Source organism: Panthera tigris, chromosome B4, assembly GCF_018350195.1.
Source record: "Panthera tigris isolate Pti1 chromosome B4, P.tigris_Pti1_mat1.1, whole genome shotgun sequence".
NCBI lineage: Eukaryota > Metazoa > Chordata > Mammalia > Carnivora > Felidae > Panthera > Panthera tigris.
Window position 1 is genome coordinate 38,456,606 of NC_056666.1, and position 26,425 is coordinate 38,483,030.

A 26,425-nucleotide genomic window follows, 5' to 3' on the forward strand; every position below is an offset into this window, starting at 1 on the left:
GATTTCTTCCACCAGTGCTGCCCCAAGCGATGTTATAAAATTATTCCTAGGAAACGAGGCAGGGCGGCTCGTTTCACCAAACCTCTTCCTGCATATAGTGCAAAGGGGTAAAAATAAGTACAATCCTTTTGCTCAAGTTCCTAATGAAAACTAATATTTGACAAGGCTTTGTTTGCTTTTCCTTTCCTGGCTATTTTCCATTCCCTTTTATTTTTCCTCTTTACAAGTACAGAATGTGTAATTTCATCTAGAAATAGACTCTTGGTTTTAAACAAAATTCGTTTATCTAAAAGCAAACAGAATATCCTTCTCCAAGGAGAACAGACGGCGTGAGGCTACTGTGTAACCAGGGCCGCTGACAGACTGTTCCCAGTGCTACTCCTGGTGACCTGGGAGGCGACCCCACATCCCAGATGGCCTAGGAACAAAACTTGGAAAGATGTCACATTTCTACATCATCGAAGTTGCATTTTTATCACACTGAGCCTTGACAGTAGGCCAACATTTACACAGACTGCGACATGATTTTAGTGAACAGAAAACCTGACTTGTTTGCACAAGTAGCCTTGATCATTCCTCTAACATTAAGGCAGCTTTGGATAGCTCCCCCCTTTTTCTTTTTTCTTTTCCTTTTTTTCTTTTTTCTCCTTTTCTTTTTTTTTTTTCTTTTTTTTTCTTTTTACCAACATAAGCTTGAAATGAAATGTCTAACTTGCTTCACAACTTACTGTGGACACACACACACTTCACAACTTACTGTGGTTGGAGATTAGGTGAATTGCAGGAGGCATGTGCCTCAGGTGAATGTAGACTCACCCTCCAGAATGGCTCCTCTGAGGCAGGGGAGCACCCTGAGAGTAAAGGACGCTGTCTGTAGGCACTTGGCCTTGACTGCTTTTGGAATTTTCAATAGCAGAGTAAATGATTTTCCCAGATTATTTGATTAGCTATTGCTCATGATGACTTAAACCAAGAACAAGAGACTTGTCCCATCCGTAAGTGCGTTACATAAGGGTTAGAGGTAACAAACTTCTTGAGGGTTGAGTTTGAGCTACAAATGTAGGCTTAAATAATGCAAGGTGGAGATGAGACGCAGAAATCATAGAAACAAATATATGGCATACACAGACAACCGGGCCCTGCTATGGAAAGCTTTAATCACCACATGTAAAAACAATACATTCACATATCAAAAATGGCTCCAAATGCTTTATCATCACCGTAACAGTCTAGAAATGAAAGTTGCACTAATTAAATAAAAAAAAAAAGCCTTCCTGTTCATAACCACAAGATTTTGAAACTGTTTCTCATAAACACATTTTTTTTTACCCTGAGACTGATGTCACCAAAGAGAAAAAGAAAAGTCGCGATCAGCTGGAATTTACTCAACATAGACTTTTAAAAGTCATTTATTCATTAATCTGGAATAGGTTCTCTTTACTCTCTCCACACATACTATGTGAGGACAAGAGGAAAAGGTGGCAGATGGTTGTGTCCAGTCTGTTTATATACTAATTACGATTCCTCAACTCAATCTATTGACCAAAACAGAATTTTAACATCAATTAATGCTACACTATCACACTGAAAAAATTTATCAAAATCAGCTCTTTCTTATAAAAGGAGAGTTGGGCTACATTGTCAGACGAGAGGAAAAGAATCCTCTCTTACAATGTTGCGATACTTACTACATGTGAGCCAGCTAGGGAAGTTCAGAGTTCAGACAGACTGCCTTGCAAACTTCAAGTTAGGGCTCTCGGTCACACCTTCAGATAAGGTCTGCACAAGAAGAACCCCCAAATGCTACAACACTTATTCCTTTCGAGTGATGGGAAGGGCAATCGTGTTAAACTGAAAACAAGACATCCATGTTGAAGTGAATGCACACATAGCATTTTGTGTGTGTGTAAATAACAAATACATGGAACAAAAAGATTTTCAAAATCGGAATTCCTGGTGTCTCTAGTTGTTTTCTGGTGAATGAGTCTAGAGCCTCTCACAAGGTTGTCTAGGGACTTTTCCTCCAATTATTTCCATAATAACCTCTGTGTGTTTCTAAAATGGGCTCTTCCTAAATACTCACAGCATTTCATGGGAGCTGGCTGCTAGGGTGTGCAGCTGGGTCAGGAAGTCTTTGTTGCTGCTTGGTTTCAGAGTGTCATATGTAACAGTTTCCTGTGTACTACTTACTCTGAATTGCCCAGTTACATGTCCTCTGGGCTACAATAAATCTGGGGATTTATGTCAGTTAAAGAATTACCATGCCTAATCTTGCTCCATTCTCTTTATTTTTATTATTTCTAGATATCTTCCCAATTCAAATGATTGAAACAAGGCACACAGGCCTGGGCACTTACTGGCTTTTTCCTGAGAAGTTAAGTTATGTTCACAACCTCTCGGCCAAAACTGAATGAGGATAATGGGAAGAGAATTCACTATCATACTGAGTTAGGAAATGGTTTTCTGGCCAGGCTTGATACAAGTGTATTCTTTTTTTCAGGAAGAACCATGGACAATCAAGGTTGGGAAACAGCAATCATCTGGCCGATTCCCCCATCTGATACCTGAACTCTGGTATGACATTTCTGCCAAGGTGTTGTCTCTGCCAGAATATCTATAGGGGCGGGAAGCTCTTCCAACATTGCCTATTCTTCTTCAGAATAGAATAATAGCAAAATAGATGAAACAGGTACACAAAGTTGTATTAGGCATGATTATAAATTGTATTGAACTGTTCAAGAGCTCGCAGATTGTCATTTTGCTACTCAAAACAAAGGGATTTCACTTTGAAGGTGCAATAAACACTGTGTGCAGCAAGTCCTACAACCAGAGTTCAAGAGCCCTGGTGGATGAATTGTGGGCTAACTGCCCTCTGCAGTTGTCAACGTGGGGACAAGAGAATGAGACGGCAGCCTGCCCTCTAGACGCAATCAGAAGCAGGACATTCTACCTTGACTTTCTCCCTCTGGCTGGTCTGGCAGCACTGTAAATAATGGCTTTATTTCTGAGTTCTCTCAAGGTACTCAGACTGCTTCAGGGTTTAAAATTCCCACTTCAGGGGGCGCCTGGGTGGCTCAGTCAGTTAAGTGTCCGACTTTGGCTCAGGTCATAATCTTGTGGTTCATGAGTTCAAGCCCCGCGTCGGGCTCTGTGATGATAGCTCAGAGCCTGGAGCCTGCTTCAGATTCTGTGTCTCCCTCTATCTGCCCCTCCCCTGCTCATGCCCTCTCTCTCTCTCTCTCTCTCTCTCCCCCTTTCTCTCTCTCAAAGAATAAATAAACATTAAAAAAAATAAAATTCCCACTTCAGAAGACCAACAAAGGCAACATACTGATTGGTGGACAATACTCTCAGAATTCAACTTACAAAGGATCAATTCTTCTGAAGGGACACAGTTATGTCTGTTTTTTTTTTTATTTTCTCAACATATATATGAATAAATAGAACACACATGTAAACTTTACAGACTCTGAATGATTATGTTAATTGAGACCCAGCTGATTCAGTTTTGAGCGCTATCTTTCACCTCTGTGTTAAAATGGCAATGGTTATCAATCTTTAACAGACAAGACTACGAGCAACGGACAAAAACAGAACAACAAAAAAACCAACCTTCAAGTCAGTATGCCTTTTTATATGGACGCCACTTTTTTCCGTATCTGTTTCAAAAGTATCAGATAGTGAACATTTAGTGGCTAGATGACAGGAGAGCAAATCTTCCTGCAAAACAGACTAGAACTTCCTTGACCACTGAGATTTGGAAGTGAAATCAATAAAAATCTATCAAGTACTCAGGGTAGATCTGGTTGGCGTCAAACACCACAAAGATCTTTGGGTTCCAGGTATCATCCACACAGCTGTCGTATAAATTCACATAGCTCCCGTCTTTGGAAGGAGGCCGCATGTATTTGGAGTCTCCGTTTATGTAATCCCCAATTAGCACTCGAGCAAGAAACATAGATTTATACGTTCTGAACAGATGCCGCTGTTGCAGGCTGACGCCATGAATTTGGAATGTGTTTCCGTGCTTTATGTCATCTTTGCAGAAGCGACTGGAGTAAGCAGCATCTCTAGCAAAATAGGTTCCTTAAACAAAAAGGACCAGAAGAAGCCAAGATTACTCTGAAGAATATAGGAAACACAAGCAAAAACACTCTAATTGTTAGGGGAGCAGACACGTGGAATCGTATAACGAAAGGAGATGTGGAATGTCCTTGTCTGCAGATCTTTAAGGAAAGACCAGAAAGCACATGCTGTGGACCACCCCACAGATAGATTTGTTACACAGACCATTCCCCACCACTGACACCCTCCCCCGCTCCCACCAAAACAGAGCTATCAGTCTTCTATTTTCAAAAGAAAGCTTCTAGAGAAATCCAGTACGTAAGACAGATACAGTCTGTTTCCGTGACTAAAAGTAAGGCAAGGCCTGAGTTTTACCTGCTTGAATCTCCCTCCCATTTCTGTTTCCCTCCAGCACTTTCCTCAGCCCACTGCCCTTGGCCAGCATTCACCGAGCTCTGCAGAGCGCAGTGGGAACTACTGGTCTATGGAGATTATTTCAAAACCCAAGAAACCACATTTCTATGATATGGGGTAACAAATCAATAATATTTCTGGAGATAGTAACCACTCCACAACCACAGAGAGATCTCTGAAGAGTGCAACACTATTCACATCTGAGCACTCCCGAAGTACAATTTCACAGAGGTTCATCGCCTACATGTGAAAAGTCAATGAAGCATCAAATCTTCCCAAACGGTAGGCCTAGGAGACTGACATCACGAAGGGAATATTTACTCTAAAATATTTGGGAAACGAATCACAAAGTCTCAGGTTACCCAGTGCTGACAGGATTTATGGTAACGCTTTTCTAATCCTCTTACAGTCAGATCAATGGGATGACCTTTCCAGGAGTTACTTTAAAAATTAATTTACTCTTTAAAAATGTAGCATATCTTGATCCTAAGTGGTAGCCAGCTCTCTCGCTGGAGATAAGGTACAAAGTAAGGGCCAGAAAAATAAACATTCACCCCTACTTTTTCTCCTCATTTCTCACCTTAATTTGGTTGAGTAGTAGGTATAAATTTGAGAGCTTGGACTTTCACAGTATTAGAAAAAAAGGTGAGGAGTTCCCCCATTACTCCTTATTGCTCATTAATATCCTTACCTATCATTTTCTAAAAAACAAAATGAACAGAAAATACTAGTACCTAGACCTGGGTACAATGTGACCAATTTATTTTATAGTTCTTTATACATTGGACATAAAACGGTTTGGTATACAGTCATACCTGTATAGGATTTATACATGGAAATTAAATGTAATGCAAAAATCAGCCAATACAGACATGCTGTCCCATCTGAATGACTGGGACTTGGGGAGCTACTTAACCTGGTAGAGGTGTCAAAGTCTTACTTCTACCTTGTACATGCAGGAAGTGGCTTTTCCGTGGCTCAGAAACTCTGAGGGTGTGCCAGGAACCTAGTACAGTTTAACTTTTAACTTAATGACTATCAAACTCCTGAATTATAAAACAATCAATTATCTCTAAAGAGACGAGATTGTCTCCTAGGACTCAAACTGGGCCTGGAATTCTGATAATTACCTTTCCCAAAGACAGCACCATGTATACCATTTATTCTCCAATCGAAGTTATGAATGCAAATTGCTTCCACAAATTCACTGCTGGTACCATGAAAGAGCATCTGTTCATTAATCTGAGGCACGCCTCGTTTTTTCTTGAGCTGAGCCTTTTTCCTAAGCACACAATACACATAGGCATAAAACACACAGAGAGATAGACCATAAGTGGCATTTATTAATTTTCAGAAGAGCCAAGTTCAATAATGAAGGGTAAAACAGAAAAGACTTCTTTAACATAAATCATAGGTGGTAAAAACAGCTCTGGAAAAGAAATAACCTCAAATGGCTCTTGGACACATAATCATCTTACCAAAAATTATTAGTTAAAATTGAGACTTAAGGTTGAAAATTATACTCAAAACTATAGAGATATCCCAGATGATGCCCCATCATAGTCAAGGTAACTGAATGCCTAAGCCAGCCACGCTTTATAGATGCCTAAAAATGACACGATAAACAACGAAATAATATAAACTTCAGAGAGTCTTTAAACAGTGCATTCCTTGAGCAGGGACCATGCCTTAATCTTTTTATCTCCAGAGACTAGAAAATGTTGGTTGGATTGAGCTGAATTTTGAATCGTAGGGCTGGAAGGAACATTAACCCATCCAGTTCAACACACTTCCCAGTGAACAAATCTCTTCCAACATATAAAAAGATATTCAGTGCAAGACTGATTGTAACAGTAAAAAACAAACTAAAAACAGCCTAAAATTCTTTCATAGAAAAATGAATAATTATATATCCATACATTAAAGTTAAAATAAACCAGATCTACATGTACTAAATAGACAACTCTTGAAAAATAATGTTGAATGCAAAAGGAATGTTGCAGAAAGAGACAAATGACTCAATACTGTATATTGTATATGAACACATATAGATAGTAAAAAATATAAAAACATGGGCAAGAAGGTAGAACACCAGCCTCAGGAGGAAAGCAGAACAGGAAGGGGATGGGATAAACACTTCCACTGTATTTGTAATGTTTGTATCTTTAAAAAAGCCCAAACAATACACATGCACTCCTATGTTTATCGCAGCATTATTTATAATAATTAAGATATGGAAGCAGCCCAAGTGTCCATTGATAGGCAAATGGATAAAGAAGATGTGGTGTGTACACACACACACACACACACACACACACACACACACACACACAGTGTAATATTAAGCAGCCATAAAAAAGAATAAGATCTTGCCATCTGCAACAACATGGATAGACCTAGAGGGTATTATGCTAAGTGAAATAAGTCAGACTGAGAAAGACAAATATCATATGATCTCACTCACATGTGGAATCTAAAACAAATGTATAAACAAAAAAAAACCATAATCAGACCTATAAATACAGAGAACAAACTGATGGTTGCCAGAGGGCAGGGGGTTAGGGGGCCGGGCAAAATGGGTGAAGGGGAGAGGGAGACACAGGCTTCCAGTCATGGAATGAATAAGTCATAGGAATAAAAGACACAGAATAGGGAATATGGCCAATGATATTGTAATAGCCTTGTATGGTGACAGATGGTAGCTATACTTGTGGTGAGCAGGGCATTGTGTACAGAGAAGTTGAATCGTCATGCTGTATGCCTAAAACTACTGTAACACTGTACATCAACTATACTCAAATAAAAATAAATAAATAAGAACAAATAAACATAAAACTAAACAGTCATGGAGATGAAAAGCACAGCACAGGGAGTAGAGTCAATGATATTGTGATAACACTACGGTGACCGATGGGAATACATGTATTTTGATGAGCAGCGAGTCACATGTAGAATTGTTGAATCGCTATGTTGTACACCCAAAACTAATACAACACTGTGTGTCAACTAAACTTCAGTAATAAAAATAAATTTTAAAAATACACTAAAAAATGAAAAAGCCCATATACAAAAATGAAGAAAATATTAAAAAATGTAACAAATATCAAAATGTTAAATCTCATTGTCAGGTACAAGGGTGTCTGTGAACTAACTGCAGCATTTCCATATTTCTATGAAATACTTCATAGAAAAGAGATCTTAAAAATTTAAAAATCCCCTCCCCTCATTATATCTCTGATAAATAGCTACTTAACATCTGCTTCAATTCATTCCAGTACACGCTTTGCACGACAGCACAACTCTCTGTGATCAGCTAGAATGATTAGGAAGGACGTTGCCTGCAGCACTGAACCAAAATCTGACTTCTTGTTAATGTCCACTGATTGGTCCCAGTAATTCTCTCCTGGACACAGAACAACTCCGATCACTTATATGTAACAACTCTGTGATTCTCCAAAATATAACCAATGAACACCAACCTAGGCTTTCTTCTAGAGGTTAAACATCCATTCCCTCAACTATTCTCAGAGGGCATGGCTTCCAGGCCTTTTTCTATCCTGGACAGCCTTTAGTTGACAAGAGTCTGCTGGATACCTTCTAATTTATAAATGTTGGTAAGAAATAGAAAAAGTCCAGATACCATCAGCCAGCACGGCTCTCCTGGTGTACCACCGAGTTCATTTTGCAGCAGAGGCGTGAATTTGTAGTCACTCAAAACACAATTCTGTACTCACTCAGAACCTCCAAGACTTTCTCAAACCAGATCTCTTTTTGGCTTCCTATATTGGTACAACTGATTTATAAACCTAATGTAGTAGGTTCATTTCGATTAAACTTGATATAGTAATTTTTTAAAATACATAATTGATAAACAACATGCAGGTTAGTGACTATGTGGGGGAATGATACTTGCATTTAAATGAGAGAAATGGTGGGGCACCTGGGTGGCTCAGTTGGCTGAGGGTCCAACTCTTGATTTTGGCTCAGGTCATGATCTCACAGTGAGTTCGAGCCCCACACAGTGCAGAGCCTGCTTGGGATTCTCTCTGCCCCTCACCCTCTCATTCTCCCTCTCTCTCAAATTAAATAAACTTTTTAAAAGTGACAGAAATGGAAATGGTCTTTCTCAAGAGTCATTTGACAATATGTATCAAAACTTCAAGGGTGCCTGGGTGGCTCAGTCGGTTAAGTGTCTGACTCTTGATTTTGGCTCAGGTCATGATCTCGTGGTTTCGTGAATTCAAGCCCAGCATTGGGCTCTGCACTGGCAGCATGGAGTCTGCTTGGGATTCTCTCCCTCTCTCTTTCTGCCCCTCCCCTACTCTTGCTGTCTCCGTCGTTCTCCAAATAAATAAGCAAAATTAAAAAAAAAAAAAAAAAACTTCAATGTATATGCTTTGATCTACTGGTGATGGTCTTTCAGATCATTAAGCATGGTGTTAGAAGGATGTGCATGAAACAAATATTTACTTCAGAAAAACCCAGCATGTTTTCACTACGAACAAATTTGCCGACTTTCTTTTTTAGACCTTTAGGTACTGACTTTTGTCTGTTTTCTTATGATACACATTTGTTGCTGTTCTAAGCAAGGAAAAAAATCTTTAAAAAAAAAGATAATTTGTTTTCACAAATTTGTTTCAATCTTCCAAAGTCTTTCTATTCATGATTCATTTACACAACAAATAAGCTACCCTTTCTAGTTTTATTTTTTTTTTTAACGTTTATTTTTGAGACAGACAGAGCATGAATGGGGGAGGGTCAGAGAGAGGGAGACACAGAATCTGAAACAGGCTCCAGCCTCTGAGCTGTCAGCACAGAGCCCGACGCGGGGCTCAAACTCACGGACCGCAAGATCATGACCTGAGCCGAAGTCGGCCGCCCAAACAACTGAGCCACCCAGGCGCCCCTACCCTTTCTAGTTTTAAAGCTTTCACAAGCGTGATAAGTAAGCCTTCTACATTTCTATCCAAATTAACAATCGAAATGTTGAAGGTCTCAAGAAGAAAGCATGCATGCCACTCAAGTTACTCTCTGCCCAATACTTGTAACTGGGTATTAGTTTTTCTCTTCATACTACCACTGGCATACATCTATCTTGCCTCCAGCATAAGCACCTTTGTCAACCATATTGTAGAAATCAAGTTGTATTGTCTAAGGGGCTCAGCTGTCTACCACTATGGTAATCCTCTTAGTTAGCTGGGCACTAGTGAATTTGTACTCTTTTTCCCCAAGTAAATATTTGTTTAGTATACATCTTTCTAAGGTCAAGCTTTACCATCTGTAATGACTAGAATGCACTTCAAAATCAGGATATTCACTCATTAATTTCTTTTAGAAATTAAAATAATTTCTAATTTGAAAATTCACTTGAGTCTCTCTTAGTGTGAGCATTGAAAATCTGCTGAGTCACTGGATTGGATGTGGCATATACCAGTTGAAGGCAGAGTGGCGGGAGGGTGGGGGGCAAAGCTTTGCATCCCCACAGCATAATTTATTCTAGTGCCAACTACTAAGGCACCCATGAAATGTGCAGCCTCACATACTATGGCCTTGAGGTTCCAGAAAGGTTCACATTGAACTCTAGGACCTCTTGGGCTGCAGCTAAACCTTTGGGAAACATCATAGGACTCAAGCTACACTAAGTTCTTCACAACCCTGCCCACCTATGCCCAACCCCACAGTCATTTCTGAACTTACAGAAAATACTGCAGCACCTACTTTTTGAAGGTATCTTACAATTACCCACCATCTCAGGGACTAGGGTGCCAAAAGGGCTAAGTTGCCATGAGTCCTGAATCGCAACAGGAATATCTTCATGCTCCAGATTGAAGGAAGTTCGCCTAGGTTCAGACCAGTGGTTCTCCATCCTGGCTGCTGATTCTCCATCAGAATCACTTGCAGAACTTTTGAAAGGTAAAAGTGTCAGAACACAGAGGCTCTAATTTAGTAGACCCGGGATGGGTGATAGACATTGCCGCATGTTAAAGAGCTCTGCAGGTGATTTGGAGCACAGCTCCCCTAAATCCATATTCTTAGTGAGGTAGCAGCTTTCACTGCTCTCATTTCCTTGATGCCATATCCTGCCCAACCCTGGGTCAACCCAATCACCTCCACTCTCTGCTTTTACATATGGACTGCTGAAATAGATCACACAACATCCCCGTGGTCCCTACTCCAAATTCACATATTCCAACATCAGCTAAACCCTCAGCACTGATGGAAATGCTATGGTCCCCAAGTTAGCTCTTTCTCCCCATTTTCCATAGTGGCCATTCCAAATCTCCCCTCTTCCCCTATCGCTCTCTCTTATCCACATTCCCTAACCCTTCATTCTCTGTAGGTGACCTTGCTTACTTCACCAAGGACACTCAAAGTTTCAGGAATTCCATAACCTAACCCCTCTCCTCATCCTCTACCTCCACTCATCTATAAACATGACTGGCCCACCCTTGTCTGGCTCCTTCTGTACATTCTAGTAAATTCTCTGAATTCCATGCCATCACACCTCTTTAGGAGTCTAAATGCATCAATTACTCTCCCCTTTCTCTTGTCCTTTAAACTCCCCCTCCCTGGGTTCCTTCCTATTGTAATTTATACATGCTTAGGTCCCTCCCATCTTTAAATTCAAAAATCTTAGCAGAACAAAACAAAGACACATTTCTTAACTCCATGGTACCCATCTTCTCACATCCCTCCTCCTCTTCACTGCTAAGCTTCTTGGAAGAGCTGTCACATTTGGTGTATACACAATATAGCATCTACCAACATTGCTCTCATCAAGGGTACCAATGACCTTGTTGCAAAATCCAAAGGAGAAATTCAATATCATCTTGTTTGGCATCTCTTTTGTATGTGACCCTGAGGATAAGACCTACTTGCTTAAACCACTCTCTCCCTTTGGTTTCTGTGACTCCACCGTATATTGTTTTTCTTCCACTTTCTGTGGTTGTTACTTCTCAGTTTCTTTCTTGAGTTTTCCTCTGTTCATCCCTTGCAGAGTTCAGCCCTTGGTCCTCTTTTTTTCTTAATCTACATACACTTCCTGGTCATCTTATCAATTCTACAGCTTCTACTACCTCACATTTCCTAACAACTCCAAAACTTTTATTTCTAGTCTACACCACTCTCCTGAGCTATGACACATGTACCGACTACTGCTTCCTGCCCATCCTCCCTAAAGACAAAGACCAAAATCTGTTTCTGCCCATTTTCCGTTAGTCAACCGAAATGAGTCAGAAACTCTGGAGTTCTCTTTCCCATCTCCTTACCCACACCACTGAATACATTAAATCATGATTCTACATCCTTGATATCTCAAAACTGTCCTCTTCCTCCCAACACAGCACATACCACTTCGGTTCAAGCCACCCAGTGTGGCTCAGTTTAATTACTGAAACAATTTCCTAAACTGGTCTCCCTGCTTCTGATTGTGACCCCTTTAAACCAGGGTTTCTCAACCTTGGCACTATTGCCATTTTGGGCTAAATAATTGTTGTGGGAGGCTGTCTTGTGCACTGTAGGATGTTTTGCACCCACGCCTTCTCCCCAGTAGATACCAGTATTAATTCCTCACCCCACCACATGACAATTAAAAGTCATCTCCAGTCATTGACAAATATCCCCTGATGGGCAAAATCACTCCTAACTGAGATCACTGCTTTAGACCCCTTCTCCACAGTACAGCCTGCTAAATTATTTTTCTAAAATGCAAATCATATTGACCATTCTCTTGCTTAAAATTCTATAATGGCTTTCCACAGTCCCAGGAAAAAAAATCCAAACCCCTCAGTTTGATTTATAAGGCCCTGCATGGCCTACTCCTTCAGACTCTCTGACCTCAACTCTGGGTCAGTTCAACTCTGGTAAGGCTACTGAAGAAAATCACACAACTATTCCAATGGCTCTACTGCAAACTCCTCCATGCTCAACCTCCTGACTACCTTTCTACCTTCTTCTCTAACCACTCATCTTAATTTTCATTTTTATTTTGTGATGCAATTGTCTGGCTCCTTGTCTAAATTATGGTCCTGTATACTGCTATATCCCATGTGTGCCTAGGAAAGTGCATGTCACAAAGTAGGTACTCTGACATATTTATTAGAAGAAAGGAGAGGGCACCTGGGTGGCTCAGTCAGTTGGGCGTTCAACTTCAGCTCAGGTCATGATCTCACAGCTTCTGAGTTCGAGTCCTGCATTGTGCTCTGTGCTGACAGCTCAGAGCCTGGAGCCTGCTTCGGATTCTGTGTCTCCCTCTCCCTCTGCTCCTCCCCTGCTCACCCTCTGTATCTCTCTCTCTATCTCTCAAAAATAAGTAAACAAAAACAAAAAAGTTTTTTTTGAAGAAGAAAGGAGAAAAGTAAAAAAAAAAAAAAAAGGACTGAGCGACATGGAAATGGATGTCTGACCGCCCATACGGTGAGTCAGAGGTTATGTGACAACAAGATTGACCAGGATTTTAGTTCTTAATGGAGATGTCAAAATAACAGGTTGTCCTTACTACAAGACCCAGTATTTTCTAATGTCATAGCAGGTGATAGGTTCATTTACCATCACAGATTTCTATAGGCCAACATTACATAAAATCATGAAGGGCGTGAACAGAGTGATACTTTTTCAGTGAAATTCCCAGTGTACAATGTTTAAACATGTGGATTTACTGGTACATTTTTACCACTACGATTAAATTGAGACAACTCTAGTTATGAGTTTAGTTAAAACTGAACTCCACTTCAGAGGCCTGATTAAGAATAATGAATTAAGTTTTCATCAGACCATTTTAGAAAAACTCACTTTATCCACTGAGAGAATAAAATTTAAGGGGAGAGAGGCCTCCATCTTCCTCAACAAAAGAATCATGTCAACAAGAACCCAATAAAAGTGAGAATAAACTGAGGGTAAATGGGGGGGGGGGAGGAAGGTGAGGGTGGGTGATGGGCATTGAGGAGGGCACCTGTTGGGATGAACACTGGGTGTTGTATGGAAACAATCTGACAATAAATTTCACATTAAAAAAGAAAAAAAAGAACCCAACAAAACCTTCTACACTCAGTTAAACTCATTACTGTCAGAAATAAAAGTTAGCTTGGTCCAAAGACTCAGGACTATAAAGAATACAAGCTGAAACCCCTTATTTTACCATAAACTATTATGACAATAAAACCAGGAATATATTCAGGCCATATTAACTACTTATCAGGAGCATGAAAGAATTCCATGTATCATTACCAAACAAAAGTCAGCCTAATTTTCAAGTATATGCGAATGAAATGAGTTAAGGTCTGCGATTTTCTTTGAAATACTTCAGCAACAACAATAGAAAACAAAAAAGGAAATGGATTATGTGTGGTTAAATATGTTAAGTCAGGATGATGGATATTCATTATATTAGATTCTATTATTTGAAATTTTCCTGAGCAAATATTAAATGCCTGCTTATATTTAAAAAATTAAAAATCAACTATCCTCATAAATTTAATTTAAATATTTAATAAAAACAAATAAAAATTTAATAAAAATATTTCCACTTATAAACCACTTATTTTAAGTAGCATTTGCTATTAAAAAATACAGCACAACAGGTTAATTTGGACAATACATTTAAGTTTTCTGTAATGGACTTTATTTTTAGATGAAGTGCATACTGAGCAATCCAATGGCTCGTTTATACCCTAAATTAAGCAGTAAATCTACTACCTAAACTTTGGGCCTAACAAGACATTTGAAAGTATGTTCCACAATGTCCTCCAAAACAAAATAAGCAAATGACTAGAGGCAAGATAGTGTAATTGCTTTTTAAAAAAATTTCAGCAATGTTGGGGTGCCTGGGTGGCTCAGGTGGTTAAGCGTATGAATCTTGGTTTAGGCTCAGGTCATCATGTAACATTGGTGGGATCGAGCCCCGAGTCAGGCTGTATGCTGGGTGTGGAACCTGCTTGGGATTTTCTCTCCCTTTCCCTCAGCCTCTTCCCGACTGGCACATGCACCCTCCCTCTCTCTAAAAAATAAAAAATAAATAAATGAGTTCAACAATGTTTCCAGAGACTTCTAATTCCACAGACAGGTCTGTACCACCAAAGTAATGTCAACAAAACTAAAGAGCTCCCTAGATTCCCTTCTAATGCAGATTTCAGCCAAGACTGCACAGTTCTGCACCTGGCAAGGAGAGGGGGTCTTTGCCCTTGGGGGTAGTGTCACAGGGCTGGAAGTGAACCTGACCTTCACCTCTAGGGAAGCTCTGTGTCACTCCCTGAGAGTGCTGAGGAGGAGTACTGACAGACAGGGTTGAGATACCACAAGAGAAACACACAGCGCATCTCCACAGGTGGTACAACACCTGAGGGGCAGTCCGGTTAGACATCTATGTTTTGCTATCTCTAAGACTACAAAGGTCTTAGAGGCCAAAGAGAGGGTTCAGGTTGGACACCGTCTCACCTGCAGAAGAACTCCCACAAGTCCAGATTTTGAATTCTCTGAATTCTTTTAATTCTGTGGCGATCCATTGTTTTCCCAAAGAGACTAGCAACTTCATTATACTCATGTGTTTGATTGTGCAAAGGAATAAGCTGGAAAAAGAAGTTTGCATAGTTTTACTGGGGCCCTTTCCGCTCTTCCACAGTGGGGTTCATCAGCTCTGCTCTTACCTGATAGGGCACGTCAGTGTTCACGTTCTCCCAGTGCGGGGGCATGGGGATAGCCTCGTTTTCACAGATATAACTTTACATAGCAAAAGACAAGACAAAATATTAGAAGCTGATAATAATCATTGTCAGTGCTTTAATTTCACCTTTTCTCCAAAGCTGAATTTTCACGTCTAGGGCATTGTGACAAACGCAATGAACTGAAGCTCTCGGCTCTTTATTTTCAAATATTTACTGCATGTCTTCTGTGTGCTACTTTTTTAGGTGCGGAATTGAAAACTCTGGTGGAAAACATCCAGTCTTAAATAACATCAAAATTTCACAAACAGTTGTTTAATGCTGTCATGTTTTTTTTTTTTAATTGTCACAATTCCTTTAAAATGTAAGGAAGATTTTAGATAAAGAAAAGGAATTTCCAAGAAGAAATGAAACTCTCAATTTAAAATCAAAACAGAACAAAACCCTCTAAAAGACTGATACTGCCTATCAAATAAAATCCAAACCTCTTGGCAATACATGCAATGTGCTTCAAGCTCTAACTCACACCTAAGCCATTCTCTGTTTACTGCCCTCTCTTCCCCATACACAGCCTGCATTAATTCACCCAGTGAAGCCAGCGAAACTTTGAAAAACCTGCCCACCAAGTTGAAGCCACTGGATGTAAACACAGAAAAAAAGTAAGTTGGAGGGCTTAATGGCAAAAGGTTGAAAAGGACATACTAATCCTCCTTGGGGACTGGAGGTTACTGGAAGAAAGTCATAAATTTCAAGCCTATCTTTAGCTTAATTTCTAAAGCTCATTTTAATTTTTGAAAAGATCCTACAATCATATGATTTGAAAATTAACACATATAAAGAAACAACACATTTAAAGAAACAAACAGTGAAAATTAGTCTGTCCAATTTTCAACTCTTGCCCCAACTCCAAGTAATCAGTTTTGGTTTTTTGTTTTGTTTTGTTTTGTTTTGTTTTAGTCTTTGGGGGTATTCTTCCAGACTTCTTTAGGTTCACACAAGCCAAATTTTTCCCCCACACATAAAATTTACGGGGTTTTTCTGCAGCCATCCCCCCCCCCAACTTAATATGTTCTTAGAGATCTTTCTGCATCAATAGATAGAGAGTAACCTCATTCCCAGCCCCTACCACAGAACCTGGCTCATGCAATACCTACTGGTTGAACAAATGAGTGCGATCTATTTTGCAGATGCAGAAAATTCCATGGTACCGACATACCATAATTTATGTATGTCCCTTGTTGATGGTATTCAGCATGTCTCTGACTTTTTGCTACTGTTAAGAATGCTGCAAAACCACAAATTGATTCTTTTGCCATCTTACCTGTCTACTTGTATATCTGTAGGAGGACATCTGTGAGATGGAATTTCCGGGTCAAAGACTATTATTTAGATTCTGGCAGATACTGTCCAAATGCCCTCTCTGAAGGTTATGCTCATTAACATTACCACCAGAAATGTAGAGAATCCCTACTTCCAACAACCTCTCCAAAAAGGCACATTATCAAACTTTTGAATTTTTGACAATCTGATAGTAAAAAATTGGTGTAATTTGTACTTCTCTGATTCTGAGTGAGGTCAGATGTTTCTAATGATTTGCTGGTCTTCTACCATTCAGAGATTCCTAGGAGTACTTCATATATTACAGAGATGAGCCCTTTATGATCATGAGTAACAATACTTCTCCCAGTTGTTGCTTGTTTTTTGTTTTTGTTGGTTTTTTTTGTTTTTTTTTACTTTGCCTGGAGTACCTTTTAGCTATGTAAAAGGGTTTTTTTGTTTGTGTTGTTTTAATTTTTATGTAGACCGTAGCCTTAATTAATTGTAATTTCCTGGCCAGTAGGAAATGTGAACTATTCACCTTGTGTAATACACACTTGATATATTCCTGCGTAAATAATTTCTGTATCAACACCCACTTACCAGCATCGCTCTACTGTGGCATACCTAACTGTTCTCCTCTGCTATTAACCTGCTTATTCTCGTCCATTCTGGTTAATTCTCTCCCTCTCCTGTCTTTGCTCTATGATTTGTATCCTCTGTGTCAGAACAAAGTGTTCGGCCCCATAGTGTTGTTGCTTCTCTCCTCCAAAGTATACCAGAAATAATAACGTACAATTACAATAACATTTTCCATTATTATGTCCCATTTTTTCCCTAGATTACATACCCTTGGGAAGCTAAGAAATTCGTTTATTATATTCCTTGTGCCTAAGAATAAAGATATGATGTGGTGGGTAAGAAAATAATATCCTCCACATTCCACAGCAGTACTAGGGCATTTGTTATAAAAGTGCTTGCATAACTTTTAAATCAGGATGCTAAAATATAAGCCAAAAGCCTTAAGAAACAGACTGATAGAAACTTAAAGAATTTCTTTCCTTATTTGAATCCTTGTTTCAAAATATCTCCTTGGAAAGAGTAAAGGGGTATCCCTTCCAATTCACATGCTACCATTTTTTTTGTTTTATTTTATGTTCTTTGAACAGCAATATTTACTTGAGGGACCATGACAGAAAGTAGGAGGTATGCTCCCGAAGATTTTCCCCTTCAATTTCATTCACAGGAATAACAAATACTTACTCTTTTCTGGCATCTACAGCTCTCTTTTAGGGCTGTGTACCGCCAGAGAAACCAAACAGGACAATGTGCGACCCAGAGCCAGGAGCAGAGGGCTGTGCTGCCGTCCCACAGAGCTCACACCTTCTTTAGGTCTCCTTTGGTCATTACAGATTTAGAATCACTCCCAGGAGTTGCCCAATGGGGCTCAGTGGAGGTAGAGAAAAAGGGGGCAAGTGCCTAGGAGTTATAAGTAGCCCATATAACTGGATGGCTCTAGAGTATTTACAAGTTAATTCAAACCTACTTCAGCAAGCTATTTTAAGGATTTATAGCAGAGACCATATGGCATTCTGTGACCATCCTAAAGACATGAAAAATGTAAATACAGAAGGGGAAATGAAGAGCATAACAGGAAAGGAAACAAGGGCAGACAACCATCATACTGTACTTCATCAACTAATGCAAAATTCAGCCATGAAAAGACCAACATCAAGATCGTTAAATAAGCTACCCAAACATTTTCAGCCTATTTGTGCCTCTGTCAAATACTCAAAAAGAGGAGGAAAGCCCACTCTCTCTATCCCTGTTCTCTTTACAATACCTGAAAGCACTGATAGAAAAGGGGGCTCTTTTTATTAAGCGCTGTTTTCCAGTGATGAGATTCATTTGCTTCATTTCTGTAGGCAAAGACAAAGATATTAGATAGGCGGTAGGGACAGATTGCGCTACAAATAGTCACGAAGATGTGTAGCCACAGCACATGGCGATCCGGAACCATGGCACTTGGGGAGGCGCTGGTGAGCACAGTGTATCAAGGACCCCTTGCACACATCTATTCATGACATCCTAGGAGCGCTATTCAGGGAACATGGCTCCATCATTCGCTCACACACAGGATGCTAGGCTCAGACTGCTCAGTACACAGGGTCTGCACCTTTCTGTAGCACACTTAAGCTTAAGCTGATGCTACGGTGCAAGACTTAGGAAAATGAAGAGTATTAGAAAGAGAATAAAATTATAGTACCGAATCTTCTGGTCAGGTTATGAATGGGAAGTGTACTTTGATTGCTCCAAAAATTTTGGGAATGATAAAAAGATACACTACCACTATAAAACTGAAAGAATTCACAGAATTTCAAAAATTGGTACACTTCTGGCCTTCTCTACACCCTATACCAAAACCAACAATAGAAAATCTAGCTAGACTAAATACGTGCTTCTTCAAGAGGTTCTGGTGAGGTAAGACTAATAACTAAGTGGAAGTGTCATCTTCTTCTCTCTTCTGTGCCTTAGCTGTGGCACTGTTACCAGATCCATGTCTTCGTTCCCACAAAGTTTAGTGCTGAGGCTTACTTTGAGATCCCAGTCAGTGTATCTTATCTAATTGGCATCATTCCATTCCAAAATAAAGAGCTTCACCCATCCAGGCAAATGCTGTAAAATATAAAGTGTGCCCTGCCCTTTTCGGATTCCCCTAGGTTCTGCACACACACTGGCATCACCGCTGTGCAGGAAAAAGCAAGATCACCTCAGCACAGGAGGCAAAGGCTGCAGGGTCTTCTACTACCTCACTCTGAGTTTCCTCTTCACCATTTTTACCAAGAGCACCTGAGTCAGCTTATGGCAAAACAGTTGGAGCTAATTTTGCAAACAGTACATTCGAAATGCTGATGATACCTTTGATGCAGTATCATCATATACAGGGGCTGCTGGAATTAAATTATTGAATGTGACTCCTATTCCTTGATAAAGACATTTTTTAACAAACTGTATGGTCTGAGAGAAAGCTCTCCCCAAAATACAGTTTATTAGCAAATATTCTTTCAGAAATGTGTGGCTTGCTGAATTAAATGTGTTGATAAACTTCATCCTCTACATGAAGCCTGATGTGTGTGCGTATCACTACGTCTTAGTATCGCTTCAAACTGGCACTTGTACACAAGATGTCTGAAAGGTCTAGCGAATACCTTCTGTCTACACTGCAGCAAAAAGACAAATGTCAGGGCCCTTGAAGGCAGTAATGTCATAAAAAAGCAGTTATAGGTTAGTTGGGAAGAAGAATATAATGGTTTTAATTCTCAATAATTAAATAAAAACTTTGGGGGGGACAATAATGATTAGAGATTTGGTTGCATCAATCTCTTACTGGACAAATCCCCTTCACCATTTCTGGGCCTTAGTTCATCCAAGGGAATTTTCTTAGTGTCACCACCCGCCCACACCACAACACAACACAACTCTGCCATAAAGACCCTACTCATAGGCCAAAATGAACAAATCAGGAGACTATAGATGCTGGCAAGGATGTGGAGAAATGGGAACCCTCTTGCTCTGTTGGTCGGAATGTAAACTGGGGCAGCCGCTCTGGAAAACAGTGTGGAAGTTCCTAAAAAAATTAAAAATAGAACTACCCTATGACCCAGCAATAGCACTGCTAGGAACCTACCCAAGGGATACAGGAGTGCTGATGCATAGGGGCACTTGTATTCCAATGATTATAGCAGCACTTTCAACAATAGCCAAATTATGGAAAGAGCCTAAATGTCCATCAACCGACAAATGGATAAAGAAGATGGGGTTTATATATACAATGGAATACCACTTGGCAATGAGAAAGAATGAAATCTGGCCATTTGTAGCAATGTAGATGGAAATGGAGAGTATTATGCTAAGTGAAATAAGTCAGGCAGAGAAAGACAGATACCATATGTTTTCACTCATATGTGGATCCTGAGAAACTTAACAGAAGACCAGGGGAAGGGGAAGGGGCAGGGGGAAGTTACAGAGAGAGAAGGAGGCAAACCGTAAGAGACTCTTAAATACTTGAGAACAAATTGAGGGTTGATGGGGGGTGGGGGAGAGGGGAAAGTGGGTGATGGGCATCGAGGAGGGCACCTTCTGGGATGAGCACTACGTGTTGTATGGAAACCAATTTGACAATAAAATATATATAAACAACAACAACAACAACAACAACAAAAAGACACTACTCATAGAAACTAGGACAGAACATCTATATGACTGAACCACGTGGCAGCCAAAATACGCTTTATTAAGAAAGCCTTCCAGAGCACCTGGCTGGCTCAGTCAGTACAGCATGTGACTCCTGACCTTGGAGTTGTATGTTTGAGCCCCACATTGCGTGGAGAGGTTAATTAAAAATAAAACCTTAAAAAACAAAAAGGCTCCCCTTCTAGGTCTTGTATGCCTCTATGCCACAAACAGCTGAAACCAACAGCTTGAAACTAAAAGAGTTGAATCCGACAGGTTTTTCATGGGATACCTACAACCATGCCCATAGATCATGGATGAAATCCAAAGTAGGACTGATTTCCAGATTAGCTGGCTGTTCTGTGAAAGAGCCAATGAAATCAGAAAATGGCAAAAGGCAACATCCATTAAAGAAATAGTTTTCTGGTAAAGACACTAAGAGATGGGTCGTTCAGCTGAACTTTGGTCTTAAAACTATCACCAGCTACCTATGACTTTGTTACTTAACCTCTCAGATGGATCCTTAAAATACAAAGATTCCCAGATATTTCAATGATGAACAAAACAACAGCTAAAAAGTGTTTTGTGTTCCTTAGAGGAAAACTGTTACATAAGCTCAAAAGATATGACAATCTTCATACGTGTTTTGTATGATGAGCATACAAATATTCCTTTACAAAAGGTAATGGTGTGCAAGATTTTAAATCTTGAATTTTTACAGAGAGATTTTTGTGTATGACAAAAAGGATTTATTTCACTGTGCACAAATATATTAACTAATTCTCATCTTCACAACTGTAGATTTTACTGTATCAATATGCTAAAAACACACAACTATTAGGGAAAAAAACATACCTGCAAAGTCTATCTTGTAGCTGAATTTGGAAGTAGTAAAAGAAATGGCGCCACAAGGGTTTGTTTTGAAGCTTTTTTCGATATCTTCACTGCTAACTGTACACTGAATGTTGGTGTCCGGCTTTAAGACAAACCAGAGAGTGTCATTTACCAGCTGTTCGTGTCAATGACTTGGCCACAGAGGCGGTTCTGTGGTCACAGAGACAGAGACTGGAGTGATGAGGGGAACTGACTGAGCGCCTGTTCTAGTTCCCACACACAGGGAGAATCACCGCTAAGCAGGCGTGTGCAAAAGGGTGTAAGGACTTCCAGCGAAGAAACTCCAGCAACTGGTGATAATCCCTCTCTCCAGATTGTTACAATTTCTACAAATGATTACAATAATTACAACTTCCTAACCGGCTCAACTTAAATCTTCTTTAGGTAGGCTTCTAAGTAAAGAAAGACCACCAAGCTTCTGGGTACTGGCTGAAATTCACTAGCCGTGACTCTGGACAGATTCCGTTAGCCTTTCTGAGTTTTGCTCTTTGACCATGAGACAGAGTGTTAACATCTGCTTCAGAGCTGCTGTGAGGCTAAAGTAGAAAATATACCTGCAACATCTAACATAATACCTGGCGGACACAAGGTGCTTAATATGGGCTTGCTCTCTTCCCCTCCTCCTCGTTCACCAAATGGAATTTGCAGTTGTTCAGCCATACTGAGACTACGCAACTCAGTCACACTCGCCTCTGTACACACAGTGAACTCGCACTGCTTCTTCTAAATACGTGATTGAGGGGCGCCTGGGTGGCTCAGTCGGTTGGGCGTCCGACTTCGGCTCAGGTCATGATCTCACGGTCCGTGAGTTCGAGCCCCGCGTTGGGCTCTGTGCTAACAGCTCAGGGCCTAGAGCCTGCTTCAGGTTCTGTGTCTCCCTCTCTCTCTCCCCTCCCCCACTCACGCTCTGTCTCTATCAAAAAAATGAATAAACGTTAAAAAAAATAAATAAATACATGATTGAGAAAACCTGGGGAAAGGAGAAGGAAAAGGACTAGAAGAATTTCTCATTTTTCTTTTAGTCAAGCTACCTGATTTCCTTAAGGTTTGATTTCCTTCCAGGTCTGCACTGCTACTTTGTGCGTCAGCAAAGTGATGCTGACTGAAGGGGACGCCCTTGTGCTACATTCATTCTGGAAAGGAGGTACCTGAAACATGTGCCACTTCCCGCACTCCGCCAAGTAAAACCAGCCCCACTGGGTGTCTGACGTGTCCATCTCATCCATCTCACTATTTGCCGTTCTGGGTAAAAATTCTTCTGCTTTGTGAAACATCTCCTGAAAAGCCAGAAAGGGGCAGAAGAAGAAATATATGTTTCTTAACAATCAATGTACTTTTTATACATCTTTTTTCTTCTAACAAAGAACCGTATTCCAAGTGTCCTTACTATGGTGACACTTCAAAAATACCATCCTCTGGGGTGCCTGGGTGGCTCAATCAGTTAAGTGTCCAACTCTTGATTTTGGCTTAGGTCATGATCTCATCATTTGTAAGATTGAGCCTCACATCAAGGCTCTGCGCTGACAGCATGGAGCCTGTTTGGGATATTCTCTCTCTCTCTCTCTCTCTCTCTCTCTCTCTCTCTCTCTGTCCCTCCCCTGCTTGCAATCTTTTCCCCTCTCTCTCAAAATAAATAAATAAACTTAAAAAATAAAAATACCATTTTCTCTGGCATATTGACTCTGAAGACAAACATTTAAAAAGGCTGAATATCACTGCTTAACAAATAAAACAAATAATAATACACTTAAGTAAGATATATCAATGTGCCAATGATTTAAGATATTTCAATATCTATCAGCACTCCAGATTCTCAGTACAGAGCCAAGAAATTTCTGTCTTACCATATGTTCACATATTTGGTCAAAAGAATCCATGTATCACATTAGTTAAAACCAAATACACCTGAGTTTTGTTTTAAACATTCATTACTTCATTTAATGACATGGAAGGATGTTTGCAATCTATAGAGTTAAGTAAAAAGGAAGATTACAATACATAGAAATAGTATAATCCAATTCTAATAAAAAAATTCATCTATATTTACCCACATGAATGTATTTGGATGTACATGTATGTATGTGTATATATACACACACACATATAGGCACGCACACACACAGAAGAAAGTTTGGATGTATATACAATTTATCATAGTTGTTTTCTGAGTGTTAGGATAATTTGCAGTAACTCTTATCTAGCTCTTAAAATATGCCAAGAACTAAGTGCTGTACATATAATAGCTCATTTAGGACTCACAACAATCCTGTAAAATAGGTATTATTATCCCAAATTTATAAATGAGGAAACTGGAGCACAGAGAGGTCATACAAAAAGGAAGCCAGGATTCAAACCCAGGCAGTCTGGATCCAGGGCCTGTGCCTGTAACCACCATACTATACTGCTTTGTACTTCATCAATGATGACTTTATAATCATCACTATATCAAGTAACTCATGTACACGTAATCTTTGAAAAGTTTTAAACATTCTTGGGTAGAGACTAGGATGAAGAGAGGGTCACCAGAAAAAGGGCGATGAGGTTAGCCAATGTGTCCTCAGGGTTTCTGAATAAATGTAAATTGCACAATTAATATATGAAAATATTCTCCTTGCAAAAAGTCAAAACATTCAAGATAAAGCTAAAAACGTTTTTGACCATCATCACTTCCATTTCTGATATCTTCTCTCCTTCCTTCCTCAGGGTTAACCAAGACTATCAACTTACTATGTGTGTTTCAGATGTGTGTGTGTGTGTGGCGGGGGGGAGGGGGGAGTGTGGGTGTGTGTGTATATACAACATATACACACATACAAACATATAGTTATCGGTGATTTGTTAAAAATTGTATTTCCTACAGCTTTGATTTATTTTACAAAGAATATGTAACTACTTGAGTAATTTATAAAATATTTGTTTTAAATTTCATTACTTAAGATGGTCCACCCTGTATCCAGAAGCTGTATAACCTAGGATAAGTTTCTAATTACCTCGTCTAGGCCACAGTTTCTGCTTCATAAAATGGAGATTAAAGGCTCCTTCCTCATTGGGCTCTTGTTAGAAATGAATGAGATAATTCAGTAAAGTACCAAGTACAGTACCTGAGCTCAATGAAGGGGGCTTGTTAATTTTTATTCATGTTTGGAAACTTCTCCAAGGAATGCTTTACGATTATTTTCTGGACTTTTCCTTCATGTTTTAAAGTTGACTGGCTGCTAAGAAATGAAAAATAGAACACCCTAGGGTCAAGAGCTTCAGGTACAGGACCCACTATTTGCCTTATACCTTTCAATCAGAAAATAAAGCCCATTGTTTAAAATTTAAGACCAATTGTTCATATTAACTATTCCAGCTCCTGCTCTTTCTTCTATTATTGTTCTCATCATTTGTTCATTCCACTGTGAGAAAGCAAGAATGACCTAAATTTATTTTTTCTTCTGAAAATAACTCCCAAAATTTAGAAAGATGAGTTTAAAGGTAATAGTTAAGGTAAATATTTGACTTAGGAGTTCTATCTTTTTTTACTAGAAGAGGGAAATAAAAACAAGAAATGGGAAACATAAAATACCCTTTACACAGTATACATGCATCACTTGTGCTTTGCTATGTCACACTGTCCCAAAGATCACACTTTAAGCCAGGCTACAAATGTAAGTACTTTACCAAAGTCCTTCCAGAATTTCCTGTCATAAATAGCTTTGGGTGGGACCTAGAATAGACTCATATTTATCCCTATTTTGGAGAGGGCATCACTATAGGCAGGTGCCACCGTAGTGAACATTTCTAAAGCACTTCAAATTCCACAAAATATTTTGTCTTTTATAACCCCATGTGCAGGAAAAGTCACTATCTTCCAATCAAAGTTAGAGAAAAAATCAAGCAGGGAAAATGCAGTTATTTTGTCTAGAATCATAGTTAGTGGGGGGGGGGGGCTAGGGTGGTGGAGTAGCAGGAGGACCCTAGGCGTGCCTCACCCCTCGAACACAGCTAGACAAATATCAAATCATTCTGAACACCCAAGAAATCAATCTGAGGACAGAACAAACTGCACAACTAGGGGGAGAGAAGAGGCCACACTGTGGAGGGTAGGAGGTGCAGAGACATGGTTTGGGGGAGAGAAGGATCACAGGTGCTGCAGAGGGGAAGGAGCCATGGTCATGGAGAGACGGAGAGAGGGAGAGAGGGAGAGAGAGAAAGAAAGAAAGAAAGAAAGAAAGAAAGAAAGAAAGAGGGAATCGTACAAGGAAAACACTTTCCCAGTCATTGACTGGGAAAACAAGAGGGGCTGATTATGGCGAGTTTTTATAACCAGTGGGGCTCAAAGACTGAAGTTTTCGAAGTCTGCACTGTGGCTGGTGTGGAGCCTGGTAGGCCCTGTGGTGCTCTTGTGGGAAAGCAGGGCAGAGGCCCAGGAGCAGACAGTGTGATCTGAGGATCCCCTGGATGGACTGGGAGAAATGGTTCTCCCTTCTTGGAGCACATCTGGGAGAGGTGGTGGTGCCTCTCAGGGGACAAAATAGCCAGCAGGTGCCATTGCACTGCCCCATTTATTAGTATAAGGGCAGAGACACCTGCTGAGGGTGGCTAACCTGGGCACCAGCTTTTTGCTGTGCTTTACTCTAAACTCCAAGCTCCTGCACTTCAATGCCACTGCCTTTCTGAGACAAACCAGCACCAGCCCAGTGAGACCCTTCTCCAGAGGACCAACGCACATCTGTGCCACACTGTCCCTAAAGTTTAGAGTTTTATAACTCAGTGGGCCTGCCTGGGATACAACACAGGTGCACTGTACTGCTGTGTAGGCAGATAGCTGGGACATAGGGTGAAGGCAGGGATCTCAGTGACAC

At 40.0% G+C, this 26,425-nt stretch overlaps 1 protein-coding gene across 7 annotated transcripts in view; it reads right to left on the reverse strand.

Moving 5' to 3' along the window:
* Positions 1 to 3,613: 3,613 nt before the first annotated feature.
* The window catches only part of PARP11 (poly(ADP-ribose) polymerase family member 11), a 44,707-nt gene continuing 21,895 nt past the window's right edge, over positions 3,614 to 26,425 (reverse strand). For 2 of the 7 annotated variants that reach the window (XM_042991601.1, XM_042991604.1), the window contains exons 2-9: positions 24,680 to 24,790; positions 22,727 to 22,855; positions 21,540 to 21,660; positions 18,295 to 18,370; positions 15,120 to 15,192; positions 14,911 to 15,041; positions 5,610 to 5,761; positions 3,614 to 4,086 (exon numbers count right to left, since the gene is read on the reverse strand). In XM_042991601.1, the coding sequence (XP_042847535.1) occupies positions 3,770 to 4,086; positions 5,610 to 5,761; positions 14,911 to 15,041; positions 15,120 to 15,192; positions 18,295 to 18,370; positions 21,540 to 21,660; positions 22,727 to 22,852 (996 nt within the window). In that variant the 5' untranslated portion in view covers positions 22,853 to 22,855; positions 24,680 to 24,790 and the 3' untranslated portion in view covers positions 3,614 to 3,769. Of the gene's footprint in view, positions 4,087 to 5,609; positions 5,762 to 14,910; positions 15,042 to 15,119; positions 15,193 to 18,294; positions 18,371 to 21,539; positions 21,661 to 22,726; positions 22,856 to 24,679; positions 24,794 to 26,425 lie in introns of those variants that run through there. The other 5 variants (XM_015540848.2, XM_042991603.1, XM_007089664.2 and 2 more) reach the window with 3 other exon arrangements.